This window comes from Fusarium coffeatum, assembly GCF_003316985.1.
Source record: "Fusarium coffeatum strain FIESC_28 chromosome Unknown BRIP53273_contig_389, whole genome shotgun sequence".
In the NCBI taxonomy this organism is placed as follows: Eukaryota; Fungi; Ascomycota; class Sordariomycetes; order Hypocreales; family Nectriaceae; genus Fusarium; species Fusarium coffeatum.
Window position 1 is genome coordinate 15,448 of NW_022158178.1, and position 20,152 is coordinate 35,599.

General features: G+C 49.0%; 6 protein-coding genes across 6 annotated transcripts; 3 read left to right on the forward strand and 3 right to left on the reverse strand.

Annotated features, from left to right (window-relative positions):
• Positions 1-551: 551 nt before the first annotated feature.
• FIESC28_11368 (uncharacterized protein) lies at positions 552-2,302 on the reverse strand (the record flags this gene model as incomplete). The annotated part of the gene is made up of 2 exons (XM_031165492.1): positions 552-2,143; positions 2,212-2,302. 2 exons carry the CDS (start codon positions 2,300-2,302, stop codon positions 552-554), a joined length of 1,683 nt encoding a protein of 560 aa, XP_031010449.1.
• A 4,738-nt stretch (positions 2,303-7,040) lies between these two features.
• Positions 7,041-7,736, forward strand: FIESC28_11369 (uncharacterized protein; the record flags this gene model as incomplete). Its single annotated transcript, XM_031165493.1, has 1 exon — positions 7,041-7,736. The coding sequence occupies one exon, from the start codon at positions 7,041-7,043 to the stop codon at positions 7,734-7,736; it is 696 nt and encodes a 231-aa protein (XP_031010450.1).
• Positions 7,737-10,629: 2,893 nt separating this feature from the next.
• Positions 10,630-13,248, reverse strand: FIESC28_11370 (uncharacterized protein; the record flags this gene model as incomplete). The annotated part of the gene is made up of 2 exons (XM_031165494.1): positions 10,630-12,682; positions 12,734-13,248. The coding sequence occupies 2 exons, from the start codon at positions 13,246-13,248 to the stop codon at positions 10,630-10,632; spliced, it is 2,568 nt and encodes an 855-aa protein (XP_031010451.1).
• A 330-nt stretch (positions 13,249-13,578) lies between these two features.
• FIESC28_11371 (uncharacterized protein) lies at positions 13,579-14,173 on the forward strand (the record flags this gene model as incomplete). The annotated part of the gene is made up of 3 exons (XM_031165495.1): positions 13,579-13,713; positions 13,829-14,040; positions 14,101-14,173. The coding sequence occupies 3 exons, from the start codon at positions 13,579-13,581 to the stop codon at positions 14,171-14,173; spliced, it is 420 nt and encodes a 139-aa protein (XP_031010452.1).
• A 303-nt stretch (positions 14,174-14,476) lies between these two features.
• On the reverse strand, positions 14,477-18,066 carry FIESC28_11372 (uncharacterized protein; the record flags this gene model as incomplete). The annotated part of the gene is made up of 11 exons (XM_031165496.1): positions 14,477-14,561; positions 14,612-14,700; positions 14,759-14,805; positions 14,922-14,954; positions 15,017-15,327; positions 16,151-16,173; positions 16,226-16,437; positions 16,487-16,751; positions 16,798-17,898; positions 17,951-17,979; positions 18,039-18,066. The coding sequence occupies 11 exons, from the start codon at positions 18,064-18,066 to the stop codon at positions 14,477-14,479; spliced, it is 2,223 nt and encodes a 740-aa protein (XP_031010453.1).
• A 660-nt stretch (positions 18,067-18,726) lies between these two features.
• FIESC28_11373 (uncharacterized protein) lies at positions 18,727-20,024 on the forward strand (the record flags this gene model as incomplete). The annotated part of the gene is made up of 3 exons (XM_031165497.1): positions 18,727-18,845; positions 18,904-19,213; positions 19,263-20,024. 3 exons carry the CDS (start codon positions 18,727-18,729, stop codon positions 20,022-20,024), a joined length of 1,191 nt encoding a protein of 396 aa, XP_031010454.1.
• Positions 20,025-20,152: the final 128 nt, after the last annotated feature.

Here is a 20,152-nt window from a genome sequence, read left to right on the forward strand (position 1 = left end):
TAACTAATGTGTGATCGCAGTTCTCATTTACGTACCCGCTTGAGTGAATATCATAATCCATATCCTGAACCGCTGAAAACAACCATGCCATAACAAATCTATAAACCGGATCCTTCAAAGCTCCAGCAGCTCAACTATGATGCCGAAACCCCTGCACCACGCCAACGCCTTCTTCGGCAGCAGACCAACGCCAAGATTTCATGCTTCTCCAGTCTGCGAAAGTAGCAGATCACTATGACTGGCGATAACAGGAATGTGGAAAACAGTTCGTAAAGAAATGGTACATAATTGGGGTAACAGGTCAAAGGCACGTGAAGCGGTGAATCAGGGCGACAGCTCTGGGAGGAAAAGAAAGTCCTTGAGCAAATGTCGCAGCTATGGCTACCCTAATCCAATGCTTGTACACGACACGGGTGTTTGGTTAGCAAGCCAGCCGTTTCTGGCCAGACGGGGATGATGCATCGTAGTAGCTCCCCGAGTTTGGAACCACCCGTGCTGTTCTTGAAAACACATAATTCTATTAGAAATGCGCGCTCCCATATGCCCGCACCTCAGCGACGAGTAACAGGCGCGGAAGTAGCGGTGTCTAAGAGGTCTGCGTTGAAGTTCCATTCGCCTGAAGACACAAAGATGGTTAGCAAGACATTAAAACTGGTCGAAAGACAGGAGTGCACAAAGGGATTCAAAGGTGAATAAAAGGGAAAAGTACCTCTTGCCAGATTTTCGGCTGTGTCCTCGAGAAGAATAACACGACGCTTGTTGCAGTAGGAAGTTTTATCCATGATATCAACTTTGAGCTTGGGGTCAGACAATTCTGTGATGGGTTTCTCAAACATCTCAGACAAGTTCTCCACGGCCATCTCAAGGTCCTTCTGGTTATCCTCGAAGATCTCCGTCAAATTGTTTCTGGCAAGATAGAAAGCAAAGGCGTATGTCCACTTCAGCGTCTGTCGACATGTTTGAAGAGCCTGAGAAGCCGAATTGAGGTATTGAACTTCAATCCACGACATGCCCGAAGCACTCTGAAGCTGGACCATCTTCTTTTCGGTTTTCTGGGCAATATCCTTGTCAAGCTTGGCCGATTGTTCGTGGTTGGCGTAGCGATTGTAGTAATGCAGGTATCGCTCAAGAGATGTTCGGGATTTCGCCTGAGCGTCGCGAGCCTCGGAGCCGCTTTTCTCCTCGTATCTATTACAGTTGTACCAGCTGGTTCCGTGTTCGGACCAGAGACCCATACACATCCAGCAGAATTCGTATTTGCATTTGCGGCATGTCATATGGTTGCAACCTCCGTTCTTCTCGATAGTGGAGTTACACTTGGGGCATTCCTTAGTGTTGGCCGAGATCCAGTTGGCGGTTTCCGAATCATCGGCACACTTTTTCAACCATTTCTTGACCAAATCACAAGGTGCCGGTTGATGGTCGGGGTTCGGGCAGCCAAAGCAGAACCTGTAACCGCATCGACACTCGACAGTCGGAACAATCTTACCCAGATCTTTGGGCTTAACACCACATTCGAGGGCGTTGGGGCAGTCTGGGGCAGGACACCACTTAAAGTTGTCCTTGTCTTCGACATATGTTCTGTTGAGAAGTTCCTGGTATCGGTCTGCCAGGGCTGGAGTAACAAGGACATCAAGTGAAGCGGAGTCGAGAATGCGGCCACAGCCATCGGAGGGGCACTGGATTCTCGCTGCCTCGCCCTCCTCGCGAATCTTCTGTGTTAAGTAGTGGCGATAGCAGTCCACGCAGTAACGATGGCCACATTTTATGGCAAACGACTCGAGGCCCTCGTCGTCCTCACAGCATATGTCACATATGAAACCAGGAATGACTTCCAGCTTTGGTGAGCTAGACGTGTTGCTGCCCAATCCAGCAGCTTCCATAACCTTTTCTGGTCTGTCCATATAATCTTCTAGTAAGCGCTCCTTGTTCCACCGGAAATGGCGGAGCAAAATGGCAGCATCCTCCTTCTGCATGTCTAGAATCATATTGACTTCGCCGATCATCTCATCCTGTTGATTCTGGATATCGCTCGGTTCGTGGACTTTGCATGGCACCACATGGGCAGCTCTCTTCTTCTTCTCGACGTCTTTTGCGAGTCCAAAGTCAGGATCAGGCTCGTCAAACTCTTCATCATCAAAGTCTGTGATGTCAGCGTCATTAGTGTCATGATAGGATATGAGGAACCATTTGGGGTTTCGGGAGACGTACCATCACCTGCGGAGATCTCATCGCCGCTGTCGTCTTGCATTATCTCGTCGTCGGTCGAAAGAGCCGACATGTACTCGTCGTCGGAATCCATGGGGTTGCTGGCGGTGGTAACTGGAGTTGGAGGCAGCGCGTGTTTGTCTGAGACGGCAGCTGAGGCGATGACTTTCTTATTGGGTACTTCGTCTCTGTTGGCAGAGGTAATCGTCGCCTCAGCAGCCTTTCGCTTCCTCGTGGTGGGGGGAATCGTGGCGGTTTAAGGGAGGTTTTGAGGGGAGACCAAGGAAGGATGGATGTCTTAAGGATAAGGAGCAGAAATCGAAGGTGGCGTTGGCGTTTGGCGGCGGGTGACTAACTGCAGTGCAGTATATGAATAGGTACCTACCTACAGTAGCCTTGCGCGGTACAGGTGCTGGAATGTATGGGTTTGTGACGGAGAGTCGAGTCAGAGAGTCAAGTGAGGCCAAGAGGGGTGCCTATGACGGAGCCAGGGCCGTTGTATCGGGGATAGGCAGAAAAACGCTAGGAGGTAGTTAATCTGGGTCACTCAGATCCCTATTGAGGTCAGGAAATGGATCATTAAATAAGTTGTGTATTGGAAGGCACGAACTTGTCTTGATGGGTTGAGATGAGATAAGGAGGAAGGAGGAAGTTTCTCTCTGATATTTTGATTTTGAACAAGGTGGCGGGTGGAAAGACTTTAGATAAAACAAAGTCCAAGAATGGGATCAGATCTAAAGTCACCTTCAGTTGTCAGTTAACCGGACTGTCCGACCATGGACATTAGTGCGGGTAGGCGGGACGGTACGGTGGGGGAGATGGGCCGGAAGGCGCGATTAGAAGGCAGCAGAGTCGCGACCAGCTGAGACGACCTCAGGATATGGAAGGCAGCCTGATCTGTAATGGGGCTTATGTTAGGCAGGTTAGGCCGACAGATATTGAGACATGAACGTCGTTGCCAGGTGGGTCACGAATCTGTGGCTAGAGGGCTTCCATTGTGGCGAAGTCATCATTTCGAAACTGTCAGGTGGGTAACAGAAGAAATATCCTCTAGAAGGCTTGAACTACTATAATAAAGTAGCCTAAGTGCTAGTCTTAGTTGACATAAAGTGACTAAATTATTTCGTCTCTCATGCTCTTGGCGCCATTTCTACTGATACTCCAAGGACTGCACAATATCTTACTTATACCATCTACGTTTAAAAATTGCAATTGCAGACATTTGGTGAATTGTGTGCAATCCAGCTAAGTATATCAATAGGCCACTAACCAGCACCTGAACTAAGCATTCTTGTACGTGGTAGTAGGTGAACGCTGTATTTAAACGCAAGCCAAACTTTCTTAAACCCAAAACGACGTGAATATGCTGGATGCCTTGCATAGATCAATGTAGGATGCCCACTACCTTCCTATGTCCTTACTGCTATGAATTACTATGGCGATACTAGATTTCTGATTTGATTATATAAAGGAGACGGTTTAGACATTTATGACGAATTGTCAAGTATAGACTTATCGGAATAAAACCAGACCATATGTACGTTAGGTACATTAGGTACGTTATTAATGAAGCTGATAGATGATTAATGAGCTCTTTAGTGTCCTACTACGGCTATTTCATAACTGCCTTATCTGAATTGTTTTAAACTCGGTGTAGCTTAACACTATAAGAAGACTTTACTTACAATACATGTTTTCTTAAGCCCAGGCACCTACCTGGCCGGCTACCCTAGACCAGAGCATCCATGGATCGGCACGCAGCTTCTATATCAAGCTTAAGGATGCTGACACCGGGAAAAACGATATTGGGCGTCTGGAGACCATCTAGTTTTTACCATAGAGTTTCATTATAGTTATCAACTACGTGTGCCGTATTTGGGATCCTTACAGAGTGGTAGTGTTGGTGACTCTGAGATGTTCTAAAATTAGTGCCGCTATCTAATACTGTCAACTGACTATAAAAGAATATCCATTGAGTGTGTGATACAGTAAGAGAAAACGATGCAGATATCCCAGGAGCTTCCCCCGTCAATAGAAAACCATGCTGGCCGTGTGTTTGAGGAAGCGCTGTACATGCGGGATCCAGATTCATCTAAAAAAGCAAGCTTTCAACCCACTTCGAAGTTGTGACCTAGATCAAGATCCGCTAAACAGACTCACGATACTCCTGTACGCAAGAAAACAGCGACCAAGATTGAGGGCGTCTATTCATAAAATGTCCGGCGAGCCAATGATGTGCTGCCCATAACATGTTTGATTGAATAGCGGATGGCCTAGGTAGTGGCCGGTCTGTAGTTAGGGCAACCGGTCGTCAGGGTGTCAGAAGAATTGGCTGTCGAGAGCATAAGAGACGAAATAATTTGGTTATCTTATATCAGCTTAGGCCAGCGTCTAGGCTACTTTATTTCTGTAACCTAAGCGTTAGAGGGTAATTCTTCTGACGCCCATCTGCCGGTCCAACAAGAAACATAGAGCAGCTGCAACAAGAATGCCTCGCATTGACGCGCGCTTCTCGCAACAATTGCTGTAGGCCGTACAGTCGTCTCGCGTATCGCCAGAGTAGGCCACGATATGAAGCCCATCTCGTTGGCAATTTTCGTAAACGCTGGAGTCTTAGAAAACAATCCATCTATAGATTTCAAAACACAATACGAAGTACAATAGTCCTCTCTCTTCTTGCGCGCGCTTCGTATCCAAGTTGAGAGGCCATGTAAGAAGTTTCGAATGGACCAATCCCTACTCCGCTACTGTGTCGCAAGTTGTCAACGAGTTGACGTTGATTGGTGGTGATTTATTCGATAGGTGTCGACTCTCATGGTTGAAATTCGTATCTCAATTTAGTAGTTACCTACTTATTAATTGAAGGCAGTTGTCGGTTACAGATACGGTTTCTGATTGGAGTTGATCGACCACAGCTGCCATTGGTCGTATATGCATCGCCATTGACATTGACGAGTTATCCAATGGCAGTAACGACTGGTGCTTTCCAGTTCTGAGTACGCAGGTTCTGATCGAGATCAAGGATGGAGGCAGTTGCGACCAGAACCAATGATGAGTTGCCATCTCAACAATGAGATGCATTTTCCCCTCCAAAAAAAAACCCCTCTTCTCACCTCTGCACTTGTAAACCAGCACCATCCTCGCAAGAACTAGAAAAGCAAACTCTCAGCTGCACAGCATTGACCGTTACTCGTCAGCTTTAAACCTACCTCATCGCTGTCATAATCATGGAAACAGCCATGGATAAGATCCTATTCGCTCGGTACTTTGAGTCGCCGTGAGCCAAACCACTGACCAGTTTGTGAAAAGCCGAGCAGCTGCCCAAAAGCCTCCCCATGCCTTTGGCCTTTGTCGAATCACATCCCTCCCCAACCATCTGGGCCAGTGGAAGCCATCCCCGGCGCCAGCAACGGCTTCAGCGACCAAACAGGTCTCTGACAGGAGATTTTTGGGCCAGGATGATGGCGACTAGGGGCTATTCGAGAATAAAAAAAGCAAGACGCTAAATTCACGGACGCCGACTCTGTCGAATCAAGATGCCTCCCGCCCCCCTGCTCACATCCTGCCTCTACGCTCGACTAGGCGTAGCCTGTTGCCGCTGCTTTTAACGCGACTATCACCGCCAAAGCCAACCAATCCCAATCAATTTTGGCGACCAAACAACTTCCAGTGCTGCCATTACAGCGCCTCCCTCCCACAACACAATCATCCACCCATCCATGGAATCCGAGTTATTGAGCCGCCGGCCAACAAGTCCATAGCCAACGCTCCGATACGCGAGTTACTGAGTTGCAAGAGATACGTTTCCACAAGATCTCTATCACAGTCTGTAACCAGCCGTTGGCTCGTGGCCAGTCTGCCAGGACACCCTCAGTTTACTATGACTGTTGTACAGTCAGTTCCCAACAGCCTGACACAGCCGACCTGACTTGTCGCTGTCACCAGCATAGCGCGCCATCCGCCCGCCGATTGGCAGTTCCCGGGCAGGAAAGAGTGGCAGAGATAGAGTGACATTATCAAGCAGACTGCATCAACCGCCGTTGCCCACTAAGACGACCACGCAGTCACATCCTCGCAGTACCCTCTTGCAGACCGCAAAATACCATCCATACATAGGTGAAGAAGGTGGCTGGACCGACTCAAATCGAGGAGAGCATAGGTAGCAAAGTGAAGCAAAGAAAAGCACTAGCAGTGCAGAGGAACATAATCACAGCTGTGCACCCTTGGCTGGCTTATTCGCGTCGCTTCTCGTGCAGTAGCCGCCTGCACTTCCGTACGCGCCTTCTGCTGCTGTTTCTGCTGCTGCTGTGTTGCGCTGTCGCTGTCACTGTTGCTTGCTCTCTTATTGTCGTGTGCTGCTCTTCCCATGTTGCTGCTTTGGTGGTTGTTCCGCCCGGCCCCGTCTGATGGTTTCCCGTATATCCACACATTTAGCTAGGGTCGTTTCCATCAATACACGCCTCTCAACTTCTACCCCTTCACCCTTGTAACCCGTCATAGCTCCACATTGTTACAACTGCTTCACACCCCTTCCCTTCTTCAAGCGCCCACCTCTTCCAATTTCATCCTTCGGCGCCAAACACTTGACGCAGTCCTTTCCTTATAACCATCTGGTGCTGCCTTCTCCTACCCTCTGACCCTCGCTTTTTCTCCAGTCAGTCAGTCAGTCAGTCTGTTCGCTCGCTCGCTGCTTCTATCTGCCTGTACTCTTAATCCCCAGTGCTTGGGATTGGCTGCTGGTTCACATCTACATATTCAACCAAGCTCGCACTTATTCAACTCACCCATAATAAGCCTTGACCTCGAAATCTACGGTCAGATCAACCGCCGTCATGCCTCACACCAAGCCAAAGTTGGGGAAGCTCACCACTCCCGTCACCGCTACCTTTCCCTCCGAGATCACTTCGGCAACTCCTATCTCGGCTGTTTCGTTCACCTTCAAGCCTGACCCGGATTTTCTCAAGACGCCCATAAGCCCACCCATGGCCTACACTGATTTCCTCACCAAGGCCATGGCCCTCAACTCTCCTGCTACGAGCTCTGGCTTGACAACCCCAGACTCTCTCCCGGATACGGCAACTAGTGAGGAAACCGACACCTCTTGCAAGCGCGAAGCTAGTCCTCCATCATCAGCTTCAAGCATCACCTCCAAGGCTTCGGGCCGTCCAACTCCTCCAGCGACGGCCCCCATGGTGCCTCCTAGTCCCTTCACCTGCGCTGCCCCTATGTCTGCACCCCCTACTGGCCCAGCTTGCTTCCCAAGCCTCAAGGTGCCTCCCAGTCCAAGTGTGTCGTATATCGACTCCCCAATGAGTGCAAGCACTGCTCGATCACCTTTTAGTGCCAGACCAGTCCATTCATCAGTGTTTGACTGGGACGCGGCTCTGAAGGCTCGCTTACTAGAGAAGAAGAAGCAAAAGACTTCACGGACCAGCGTACGACACATTCGAGAAGTGGTGACGAGAACAGTCACATACACTCCTAGGATGGCACCTGCACCAAAGGGCAAGAGGCGCAAGGTTGAATAGACCTACTTTACCTCGAGTCGTTATCTGAACACTCACACCGATCATCTATTCAACCGACCCACAACTATTAACGATCCTTCGAATACATAACGAATTTTCTTTTGTTTAGACATGCATTACAATCAAGATATACCGAAAAACGACAAGTAGGCGGAACACACACACGCACACAAGGCAAAGCTTGGAGCAGGCCTTCGACACTTGGCGGCGAAATCTATCGCCCTTATCATTCAATCATTCTCTTGTTGAAATTTATTTGATACGCCTTGAAAGGAGTTGAACTGGAAACGGAATGACACTACTGGAGCTACTTGGGTGGCACGACTGAAGGAGTTTGACGGCGTTTGACAGTTTCATTATCACTTGGCGTTGCTGTTCCCTGGGGGCTTAGCATCGACCAAGAAGCAAGATACCAACACATGAGGAGGGGGAAGGGGCTGGGGACAGAGAGAGCAGAGATCTGCGACTAGGAAGTAGTCGACAGTCAGAGCTAGGCACTCAACAACGTAGAACCTTCAGCAGGGGTTACGTGAAAGAGAAGGAGAATTAGGGAACGCTTTGAACGATGTGGACCCGTGTACCGGGCACAAAAGCAGCTCGTGGTAGCGTTTTTAGTACAAAATACACAAAGCCATGGGCTGTTTCAACATCAATTTTTGTCGCGTGCTCTGATCTGTGTCCTGTTGGTGACGGAAACCGACTGACTGGTACGTACATGATCATATGAGTCAAGGTAGCCGTCCACAACTAGAAGCGATCTGTGGCAAACCTCACCATCATCTAAAGAACTATCGTGTTTGTTTCCTCTTGTGGTGTTGTTTATTTGTTTGTTTATATGGATCTGTCATGGCCGAGCTGGCCGCATAACGGGTATACCCTCGACGTCTATCTGGGTCGCAGAGACGGCCGTTTTGCAGGCCACCAGCTCGAAGGTTCTCTTGCAGAAACCCACCCCGCACTTGTCTGCCTTATTATCGCTCTAGTATGTTAATCTCGTCGTAAGAATATTTAAACCCTGGTTCCTTGTAAAGTGGTTTTTACATGGGTGGTTGAGCAGGCACCAAGCACAGCTAATAAGATATCATCTCGACAAACCCCCCCATTAATGAAATCGAATACCGAAGGGAGGAGACACGCGAATGAGCGGGACTTTGTTTTTTTCTTCTCTTTCGTGTTTCGCGATCTTTGTTATGATGGTATGCAAAGACGTGAATCGAGTACAGTACTCCACTGGGTCGACTTTGGGGTCGCAGGCACGGGACGTATGCAGTCCAGACACGAATAGAAACAAGGCGAAAAAAAGGCATACAACTGCTCGTGACATGGTTCAGGTAGTTCTCTCCACTGCGGTGCATCTTGAGCCTCTTTAGTTTTGTATTTCATCACAGTATGTTCTGCAATGTCTTGTGGTTGCAGTGAATTAGTACAGTACCATAGTCTCTGTAGAGAGAGAGGACTGAGGACTGAGGACTTTGAACTCCAAGAATGGATGCCGGCACACCCACCCCCGCTAGGTCGTCCGGGGCTCAATAGTTAGCTTCATCAACCCCTGGAACCACCAGAAAGACTTCTCTGGCGACCCAGCACCCTGGTCCAAGCGGGGCTTGTAAGCGCCGGGTCATGGAGAGCCAAGCGTGCTATTGGATGGGGCCGGCGAGCCCATCACCCACCATCGAGCGTTGGTTGATGTGATTGGATTCTTGCTAAGCGCCCAGGACTTGTGGGTATTTGTGTTGGTGAGGACTTGGGCTTCTCTTTGAGTTGAAGAACATGGCTACATGCAGAAGCGTCCTTTCTTCATCTGCTGTAATGGTAATGCCTGCGCTATATGTCTTGTCGTGTCGTGTCGTCTCGTCTGGCTTTCAGGTGTCTCCATCTCCGTCCGCGTCCGCGCTGCGTCTGTCTCCCCTCTCGCTCTCGTTGCTACTCTTGTCGACGCGTTTGGCGCATGCTACCCAGCCTACTGCGAGGGATACAGCGCGCTAGCTGCACATAGTAGGCGTGTTTTCATTTGTTTCTCCAAGTCTTGTCACCGAGAGATATCTGCCTGTGTTACTGAAATCAACAAATCCACTTGTGACCAGCCATGTAAAGATTCCGCGCCCAAGAACATAAGCTTGGGCTCTTCGCGCCTAAAGCAGCCTCATCACCTTTCGTCATCCAGGTGACCAAGCCTTTGGAACGCTATCACCCTTTGACCATGGCACAGGTCCGAGTGGTGAAAAGCGCACGAGCTACCCCGCGTACTCTTCTCTTATTTTGAAGCCCGGCTCCTCGTGGCATCGCGCCCAGCGACTCCAGTAACAAGCGGAGTAGAGACTACAAGCCCTAGAACCGTAGCCCACATTACCAGCGACCTGTCCAACCCGATGAGAACGCCAGTGACGAGATGCGCATGTGGTGATGTGACAGCCCTGCGCATCACACCGTCTCCATTGCTGTCTTTCCATTGGCTACCATGCCGGCGAGGCACCTAGTCGACGCCTCCCGCCTATCTGAAACTGGGAGGGAACCCTCAGCCCTGAGTCTGAGATTAGAAACGAGTTTGAGACCGTTGTGACCGGGCTGCTGGGTGGAACAAGGCCCCTTGATCATGTTTCCAAGCTGCTTTGGCGATTGCTAAATTTGGCTCAAACACCAAATCGCATCCAATAGCAACGTAGTTTATGGCTCTTCCTTGCTCATGGCCATATATAGTGTTTCCAGAACTAGCAGATCGCCGTGTCTTGGCTGAGCTAGAAGCGCATTGTGAAATTACAGGGCAGCGGGAAGTTCGAGATGCATAGCTCAACTTATTGGAAACATCAGTGCCCCGTTCAAGCTGTATGTGATTCAATATCACCAAAGATCCTTTGAGAGACTGAGCCGTTATGCAAGAGTCCTGGACATGGAACTATTCCACCTCTCTCACTTCCTTTGCTACGGCGTTGCAAAGTGCGACCTTGACCCCGGCTCCTGTAAGAACATGGATCCAAAGCCTTTGGGTATCACTGAGCCGGTCATTTGCGCTCTTGACTTCAGAGAACATAACCTCTCCCTTTGCTTTTCCAGGTTCCTTGGTTTGTCCTTCCGGCGCATCGGCGGTACGCCACAAGATGAGATCCGGAATACCTCCGCCTCGCTGCCTATACTCCTGTGCCATCACCTTGCAGACCGCTGCAAGAGCGCTGCCCTCGAAGCACTCAACAAGCTCCACGAGGTCATCAACCTCAAAATCCCAGTTCAATCCTACCACACTCGTTTTCTTCTCGTGCTCCTTCTCCCAGACCTCACGCAATAATTTTGGCGCTTCTCCATTCGCAATCTCAACGAGTCTGTGATTAATCTCGGAGGCTCTGGATGGATAAAAGGCATCAGTATGCAGATCCAGTGGACATGTTTGATAGGCAGTCTGGAAAACATTCGGGATGTAGATGAATAGAATGTCGTAGAAGAGGTATGCAAAGAGCGTGCGTATAATCCCACCCTCGGCGTGATATCCCTTCCACCCTTCTGATCGATATTGACTGAGGCACATTGCTTCAACATTGCACTCCTCTTTTGTGTCCAGCTCATCGAACCATATCGTCTTCGTTGATACTTGGCGACCGGGCTTGGCGACAATGTCCTTTTTTATCTGAATTCCTTCAATTGTGTGCTCAATGGGCTTTGCCAGGTTCACATGACCAAAGTCATGCTGCAAGCGACGTGGAATGCGCAGTTTCTTTTCGAGCTTGACCAGTCGCTTTTGTAGATCATAATGAAAGATGAGATGACAGTCTGGGTCCTGAAGTCCAGCCTCGCAAGTGGCTACTGCTATCTTCTTCCAGTGCTTTTTTTGTTGTTCGGGGTCTCTAAATTTAGGATCTGGGTCCAAAGTGGGCATATAGTGTTCCTCTAACAAAGCTTTACGCTGATACCAGCCGCCTCTCCTGGCTGGATGGAACAATCGCTGGTCGAGAAGCTCGGTAAGCAGTTGATATTCCTTGAGATGTTCCTTAAGCTTTGCGAATATTGGTGCTGCTTTGTGAACGATTCTTGTGTAAGAATGACCGGGTGTGAATCGTCTCAGGTAGGCGCCTTCGCCCATCTCATATACTGTCTGCTCTTTTTGCTGCTCTTCCTTAACTAATGTTTTCCATCGGGGATAAACTCTGTCAAAAATTTCAATCATCATTCTGAGACCTTCCTCTCCAGGCGGACTGTGGAACTCCAGATTGTCGACTTCCGTTTCCATGCGAATAGCGGATTCATATTCCAAGAGGTGTAGACGCGATGCAAATATCGTGGACGTTCTGCAGACGATGTATTCAGGGAAATGGCGCCGTGCAATTTTGGCAAGAATAATCGTTGTAAGAGACTTCTCTGTCCATTCGGTCGACCTGTAGAACACCAAATGAACACGCTCAAAAAGTTTAAAAACCGATGGCGATGATCTAATACAAGGGCCTAGGATACTCAGTATCTTGGTCAGAAAGTGCTGCTCCCGATTCGAATTTTCTCGTCGAAGTTTCGCCTTGACTATTGCTTTGGCGTCTTTGTTTTCCTGGTCATCAGAAGGTGAGTCACGGCTATTATGTCTGCTAAGACCAACCGACATCAAACCAGCCTGTTGCTTGCTCATTCGTACGAGGGAACTGATGAGTTCTGATTTGTTGCGCCCTTGGATCTTGGCCTCTTTTGCCAAGTCTTTGAGCTCATCCAGACTAAGTAGTGAAGCAGCTTCTTCGACAGATTTTATGTGTTCCTCCGATGCATCTGCAAACGTAAATACATCACCCAACTTGGACTCTTCAAGTTCAATACCATGAACAGGGCTCAGTGTCGGAGGAGTGGTATCGTGCGGCAATGCACGAGATGATTGCAGGGCAGCTATGGCTGCTTCAAGATCTGAGATGTCGCTGTGATAGCCAAGACGGTTATGGCGATGCCACCATGCAGCTTTTCTGAGAAACAATCGAACATATCTGGCTTAAAGTGAGTGGATGGTTCGTTACGCATTTAAGAAAATGACATACAGATATTGAGCCTCGTACTCTAGAGCTCTCCATTGTTTAAAGACGTCATTTTCTTTTTCATCAAACAGATGAGACTCTTCTTCTAAAACGGTATCGAGAGCAAGGTTGAAGGCATCCACGTATATAGAACTTTGGCCTTTAACCCAGAGAGGCTTCGGCTTTTCTGGTGCGCCATTGTCATCGTCATCTTCTTCAGCTGCCGGTTGCGATGACTTCATCGCCTCGTACTCTTCGATGGCCTCTTTGCCTTCAGCTGTAGGCGGTAATGCGCTTTCGATGTCCGTGGGCCTAGAGTGTCCCTCGTCTTGTTGTTCATTTTTATTTGACTCATTACGTTGGATTCTTTTGGCTGGTGACGTCTCGTTTCTAGAATCATGCGAATGATCACTGTCGGAACCTGGTGATCCCTGCCGTTTAGCTCGCTTTAAAGGTCTCTCCTTGTCAGGGGAGTCAGGTCGAATTTGACCTCGGAGTTGACTCTGCGGCTTTGGAAGCCTTGTCACAAATGCGTCCATATTTTCACATCAGCCATATCAAACCAGCCAAAGAAGAAGTGCTGTATGATTGCCGAGTTGTGAAAGTACTGTTGACGTATAGGTTAAGTCCAATATGCGGACGCGATAACAAGCTACGAGGTAAGGCACGTTCGCTGACACGAAAGCACATGACTTCGTGGGTGCTCTTTCACTGTTACAACTCCGATCCGACAATCAACCGGCGCGATTGATCAATGTACAATTGACCAACATCATTCCCCTTTGCATCTTGTTACTGATTTTAGCTTTCATACATATCATTCAGTAGTCGCAGTCGCAATCACAACTGTTGATAATTCGAATATCGAAATGGCCGAAGAAACTTCCAAGAACGAAACGGCAACGAATACACCCCAAATTGCAGCACCAGCTGATTCTGCTGTCAATGGACTCCCCGCAGACCAACCGAAGGATGTGGTGATGTCTGATGCGCCAGTTGATCCTGTATGTGCCCCTCCCCGTGGTTATCGCGACAGATAATCCCCTTCAAATCACCCTAACTCTGCATGGCTCCCCTAAATGCCTTGCGCTCGAAGCTGTATCGACTAATACCCTCCAGTCATCTCCCGCTCCAGCTGCTCATGCGCCCAGTCCTGTACCTGCACGAACAGGAACTCCAGCTCAGGGATCTAGAGCCGCCTCCGCACACCCGGATTCTGGTGTCAATATCCCAGCTGAAGCTCCTCTACATGGTGACTCGACACGGCGATATCTCAACACAAAAGTCACTGGAGCGCTGCTCGAAGGCATGAAGCAACTGGCTAAAGACAAGTAATTCACCACCATCTTAAGTTAATCTCAGAAAGACATAGATTACTGACAGTGTGCCAGACCGAGTGACCCCCTCCGAGTCCTCGGGGAGTATCTCATTCAAAAGTCCAAAGATTTGGAAGGGACTGGTTAGGTCTTAGATATCGGATCACTATTCACATAAAAGAAGCAATTGGTAATGGCAGGCATAGATGGCGTTCAGGTTCAATAATTTATCGTCACTGGGTTGAGTAGCACCCATCGCATACACATGCGTTCAGCGGTCGAAGAGCTTTCTATTTGAGCAGTCGACTTCGCTGTCGGTCCTCCCAGACAGGGCGAGCATAATAAGCATCATGGCTCTAAATGCAACTTTTTCCATAATTTGTCCTCCAACTCCATGACCCGGGAAACCATCACCTCCATCCAATGCGGCGAGCCGTCGTCTTAGGTCCGCTTAAGCGACGATGGTGCTGGCAGTGGCGGACTCGTACTTCCAGGTGGGGGGAAGGACACCGACGGTCTTGTAGTAACGAGCGAGACTTTCAAATGTTAGCCTATCACGAGCCAAAGAGACAAAGCTCGAGCTTACCGGTGAATTCGGGACTCAATGAGAATGAGACGGAACTTGGAGTCCTTGTCCTTGCGGTTGCGCTCAAGGTGCTTTCGGACGGCAACAGCCTGGCAAATAGGTTAGCGGGCTATTTCAAGCGTAAAAATTCCATCATGACTTGCGTACCTTCTTGATAAGCATGTACAGATCCTCGGGGAGCTCGGGGGCGAGGCCTGTTAAATCACTCTGTCAGTCTCAACCGCACAGAGGCATTAGGGAGATGGTGTTTCTCCAATATAGATGTATTCGTTCCACCGCCACATCCATTTTTTCGTTCAGGGAATCGTACCGCTAGACTTGAGGATTCGGAGAATTCGGTTACCTGAGTTGTGTGCGTTAGCGCCTTCAAATCTTCCATCATGTCGTTTCGCGCGCAGTTCTTACCAGTGACGTGCTTGACCTGGGCAATACCGTGAGAGTCACGGAGGATGACACCGATCTGAGAAGGAGTGGCACCCTTACGGGCGAGCTTGGCGATCTGCTCGACGACCTGCTCGGGGGTGGTCTTCAACCACGCAGGGGGAGATCGAGAGTAGGGGAGAGCGGAGGCAGAAATGCCCTTTCCCTTGCTGTGAAGACGGCCCATCTTGTCTGTTTGGCGTGGTGGTGCTGGATGAGGATCGGTTACGGAGTTGCGAGCGAAACTTTCAACTTTCAAAGATTTGGAGGTCTTTTCGTTGTGGGATAGAAAATCACTTTCCGCTTAGTTAGGGCAGAGTGGTGCTATCTGATTGGGCGGTTCAACTCCATCGATAACAGTCACGTGAGTGGTCCGAGCGCGGCGCCAATGTCGCGTTACTTACTCATCTTCCTCTTCTCTTGCTTGTCGCGAGTTGAAGTTTTTTCTTTTCTGATATCAAACAGCCCAGAGCTTCTGCCTGGGCTTTGCGCAAGTTCTACTAACTATGGTAAGTCAGTCTCAATGCATTTCTTAGTATCTTTTCCAACCTCGACATGATGATAAATCACTTTTATTTTATTCTGGTACCTCTTATGTTAGAGCCTTCGGGTTCAATGAATGAACAGGACTTCTGATCTCTGGTTATTTTCCAAGTTTTACTTGTTTACTCTGTTATACTTTGACACTAACAGAATGCAGATCTCATTAGTACAAAATATATTCGAAACGTTAAATAGCTATCAAGTAAATGTCATCGTTCATTGATTTAAATTTGCTTCAAATGATTTTTCGTCTCAGTTACAAGTGATGCATCGCAATGCTAGTAATGAGTGACACTGGATATCAAGCGCGGCGGCGACTGGATAACCTTTAAGCAGACTCAGCGGTAGATATAGTTCTTCTAGCGCTTAGGACATAGACACCTGTTGATCTTTTGACAATGTAATAAATTTAATGAGACTAGTGCTTGTCATATCCTCTGTTTTACATTTTCGATTGAAACGATATCCGTACACCGATAGAAGACCCCCGCCCCTTTAGTCCATTAAGCCAAGATGACCAGCTCATCTCTTTCTGCATCTGGCCTCGAATGGAACCGATATTAAGTATGATCTTACCACGCGCCAACATCGAAGTTCTCCTGTGTATTTTGTTAGTCGTTGCAAGACAAAGCTCGGGAACTGTAGACGTACCTCTGGGAAATATGTCGTGACAACAGTTCTATCGGCAAACTTGCGTCCCGCAAGGGCCTGCAGAGCCTTTGTTGTGTCCTCGGTGTTCTCGTACTTGACAAAGATTTTGCCCACGCCGGCAGATTGCCTGCTGCCACCAGTAGGTCTGGGAACCTTGACGTCAAGGATTTTGCCATACTTGGAGCATTCTTCTCGAACGTCCTCACAGATTTCTAAGTATGGAATTAGTATATGCTCACATGACTAGACGGGGTCACATACCTTCATAATCGTCGTTATCCAGAAGTTCCTCGGCAGTGACCATGTTGAGAAGCTGAAGCACACGGCTGCTCTCAACCTCATTGGCAGTCTGAGAAGCAAGACCACTGATAGCAGTAATACCCACGTCGAAGTTGGCGACTTGTGTAGGACCGATACTGGCCTTGCTAACCTTTATCTGCTTGCCTCCAATATCCATGCCGTTGAGGGTATCAAGAGCGGTCGGGTTAGATGCGGCAGGGTCTTGGTACTCAGCAAAAGCAATACCCTAAGATTGTTAGACAAGAATTATACCAACAGACCAGGCTACTTACTCTGGATTCTTCAGTTCCTCTATCCTTGACTAAGACGAAAGCCTTGGGCTTACCAAAGCTTGCAAGAAGCTCGATGATCTGCTCTTCTGTCAAGAAAGTTGGGATGTTGGTAATGCTGAGTTTGTTGACGGTATCGGGAACGATATTAGAGACGACCTCTGGGTCGTAAGAAACTTCCTCGGTCACTGCAGGTACCACGTAGTCACGAGGTCGGCGAATCTCAAGACCGCGGTGCCCTCCATCTGCGCCATTTGAAGCATCACTGGCCTCCATAGAAATGCCGTCCAGCGCCAAGGCAACAGTGGTCTCTGGGGCGTCCTTGAACTCGAGAACGGCAAACGAGCGGTCGTTGGAGAATTGACACAAGACACAGGGATCGGTGGTATTGATAACGTTGAGTCCGTTGAGTTGGAGGTTGAAGAATGAGATGAGGGCGTCCTCGCTTGTGCCCGCGGGGATCTTGGAAACCAAAAGTCGCTTCGACTGACGAGAGTTGCTCGCCTTTAAACCAGCACTTGTGACCTGTCCCCCAGGCTGGTTCATGAAGGCCTGTAGTTTGCTAGGATCCATGGGTTGCTGTCGAGGTGCACCGGGGAGAGGGAACATGCCCGAGAGCTTAGCCTGCTCGGCCGTAACATTTTCATATCCTGGGGGCTTGATGTCCCATTGTGTCAGGCGACGCTTGCGCTCCAGGACAGAAACGATGTTTGTCAGGTCCGGAGTCGGCTCTCGCTTTTTCGGAGGCGGGCTTGCGCTTCGGCGTTCCTGTTGCGCAGGAAACCTGTCCTCACGTCGGTCCCTGCCTCCTCCGCGACGGCGATCATCGTAAGGATCTCGCTCTCGCCTGCTCGGTCGATCGTCGTCGTCGCGCCTGGCATCCCGACGGGAAGATCCTCGGTCGCGGTCCCATTCGCGGTCACCACCTCGTCTCTCACGGCCAGAGTATCTGTCCTCGCGCTCACGGTCACGGTGGTTTCGGCTGGAGGAGTAGGCATCGGCATCGCCCTCACCTCGTCGATGGCTTCGATGGTCTGGTGAGCGAGAGCGCCTGCGGTCCCGGTCTCGGTGTCGGTCTCGACGATCATCTCTATCACCTCTGGGCTGAGTAACAGTTAGATTTAATCTTGCTTTCAAGATGAGATTGTGTACTTACAGGATAATCTCGTCCACCCCGACGCCCGTCTGCAATGAAAGGGTTAGCGACGCGACGCGATGAAGTGCCAGGACTTCAATCAACTTACCTCGGGAAGAGTAGCTATCACCGTTCATTGTGGTAGCAATTATAAGCGACTCCTAAGATTGAACAGATTCTCCGGAATTGATAAGTGTGAATGGTTAGCAGGCGGAGTCGTTGATTCAAGCTGCAACGAAGTTCCAATTTCAAAGAGCTGGTAGGCATCGCGCGAGGCTGGAGCTTTTTTTGCCAGGAGACGCTAGCGCTAGTAGGTTCTAGGCCTAGCGTGGAATTAGACTGGGCCTGACTTTGCGAAAAACTCAGCGCCATAGGTACCTACAGTACAGTAATAGGCAGTGGAGCGTTTCGACTGAGTAAAGGGAACCTCAGTTATCAGGTAGTTTAGGTTGGAATTTAGGTTGGTACTGTATGAGATTCTAGCACTCAAATCTGTTACTGCCTGTTCGGCTTTCTGATTTTTTCTCTGTACATTTCTATACTCATGAGCTATGGACTATTGGAACTTGATGGCCTTTCCAGAAAGTGAGGACGATCCCTCCTGCTAAATTGTTCCAGGGACAATAAGCTTGAGACGCCACTGAAGTCCCCAAGAGCCAATTACATCATAAGGACTTAGGGTTGTCTATATCTTTCAACTTTGCTCTACCACTCACTCACCTTGTCATTGATTCTCGTCTTTATTGAATGTATCGCTTTATATAAGAAACAAACTTTGAATCTTTGTATTATTCTCGATGTCGATTGTAGGAAAGACGGACTGGCAGAAGCTGCCTGTCACTCTAGGAGAGCTTTGCATTAACACCACTCTACGATGCGGACAGTCTTTTAGATGGCAAAAGATCAACCATGAGTGGTGAGTCTATAGTGCAATTCCCGAGATAGCATACCAGCCCAAGTGTTGACTCTCTCAGGACCTGCACTTTACATGGAAGACTTCTTCGTTTGAAGCAGGATTCTACCCATTTGCACTACAAGGTCACCTTCCCAGCACCCAAACCCAAGACACCAGAGCCCAAAGACACAGAGTCTCTTCTACGGCACTACTTCAATCTAGACACTGGGCTTGAAGCTCTCTATAAGCAATGGTCGGAGGTAGATTCCAACTTCCGAAAGAGAGCACCGCAGTTCCAGGGTGTTCGCATTCTTAGGCAAGATGCTTGGGAAACCTTGATATGCTTCATATGCAGCAGTAACAACAACATTGCACGTATATCACAAATGGTGAGCGAACAGAGTACTCCCCTGAGCTTAGAAGCTGACACTGTATTAGGTGCATAAGTTGTGCCTGCACTACGGTCCGTTGATTGCATATATGGGCGATGAAGCATTTCATGACTTTCCAAGTCCTCAGGCACTGACCGGCGATGGCGTAGAAGCCCATCTAAGAGCTCTAGGGTTCGGATACCGGGCCAAGTATATCGCCGAAACAGCCAAGATTGTTGCCCAAGAGAAGCCCAGCAACTGGCTGGAGAGCCTTCGAAATCCTGAACAGCCAGGTTTCAATACGACACCCGTACCCAAAGAGCAACACGCAACCTACAAGGAGGCACAGGAACAGCTTCTCACATTGAAGGGTGTTGGACCTAAAGTTGCCGATTGTGTCTGCCTAATGGGTCTTGGATGGGGAGAGGCAGTCCCAGTTGATACTCACGTTTGGCAAATTGCTCAAAGAGACTACAAGTTCGGGAAGTCAAAAGCCAAAACACTCAACAAGGCTACGTACGACGCTGTTGGAGATCACTTCCGGAATCTGTGGGGATCATATGCTGGCTGGGCTCATTCAGTCCTCTTCACTGCTGACCTAAGGGAGTTTGCAGCCCAAGCTGCAAAGGAAGACGAACCTACCGTGGTCAAGATAAGCTATAGAACTTCTGAAGACGGCACCCGGAAAGATGTCGAGAAGACAATTACTATAACAGACAGCGACACCGAGGTCAAAGAAGAAAAAAGCGAAGTTGTCGTCCCCAAGCTTGAGGAGAGAACTGAGGAGAGTAAGCAATTGAGAAGATCCAAGAGACAGCGTACTTCGTGATGAAGCACAGTGGTATATAGTTCCTGGCGAGCCTCAGGGTATCAGAAGAATTGGCCCCGAAAGCATAAGAGATAGATAATCCGGTCACTTTGTGTTGGCCAACACTAGCACTTAGGCTGCTTTACTAT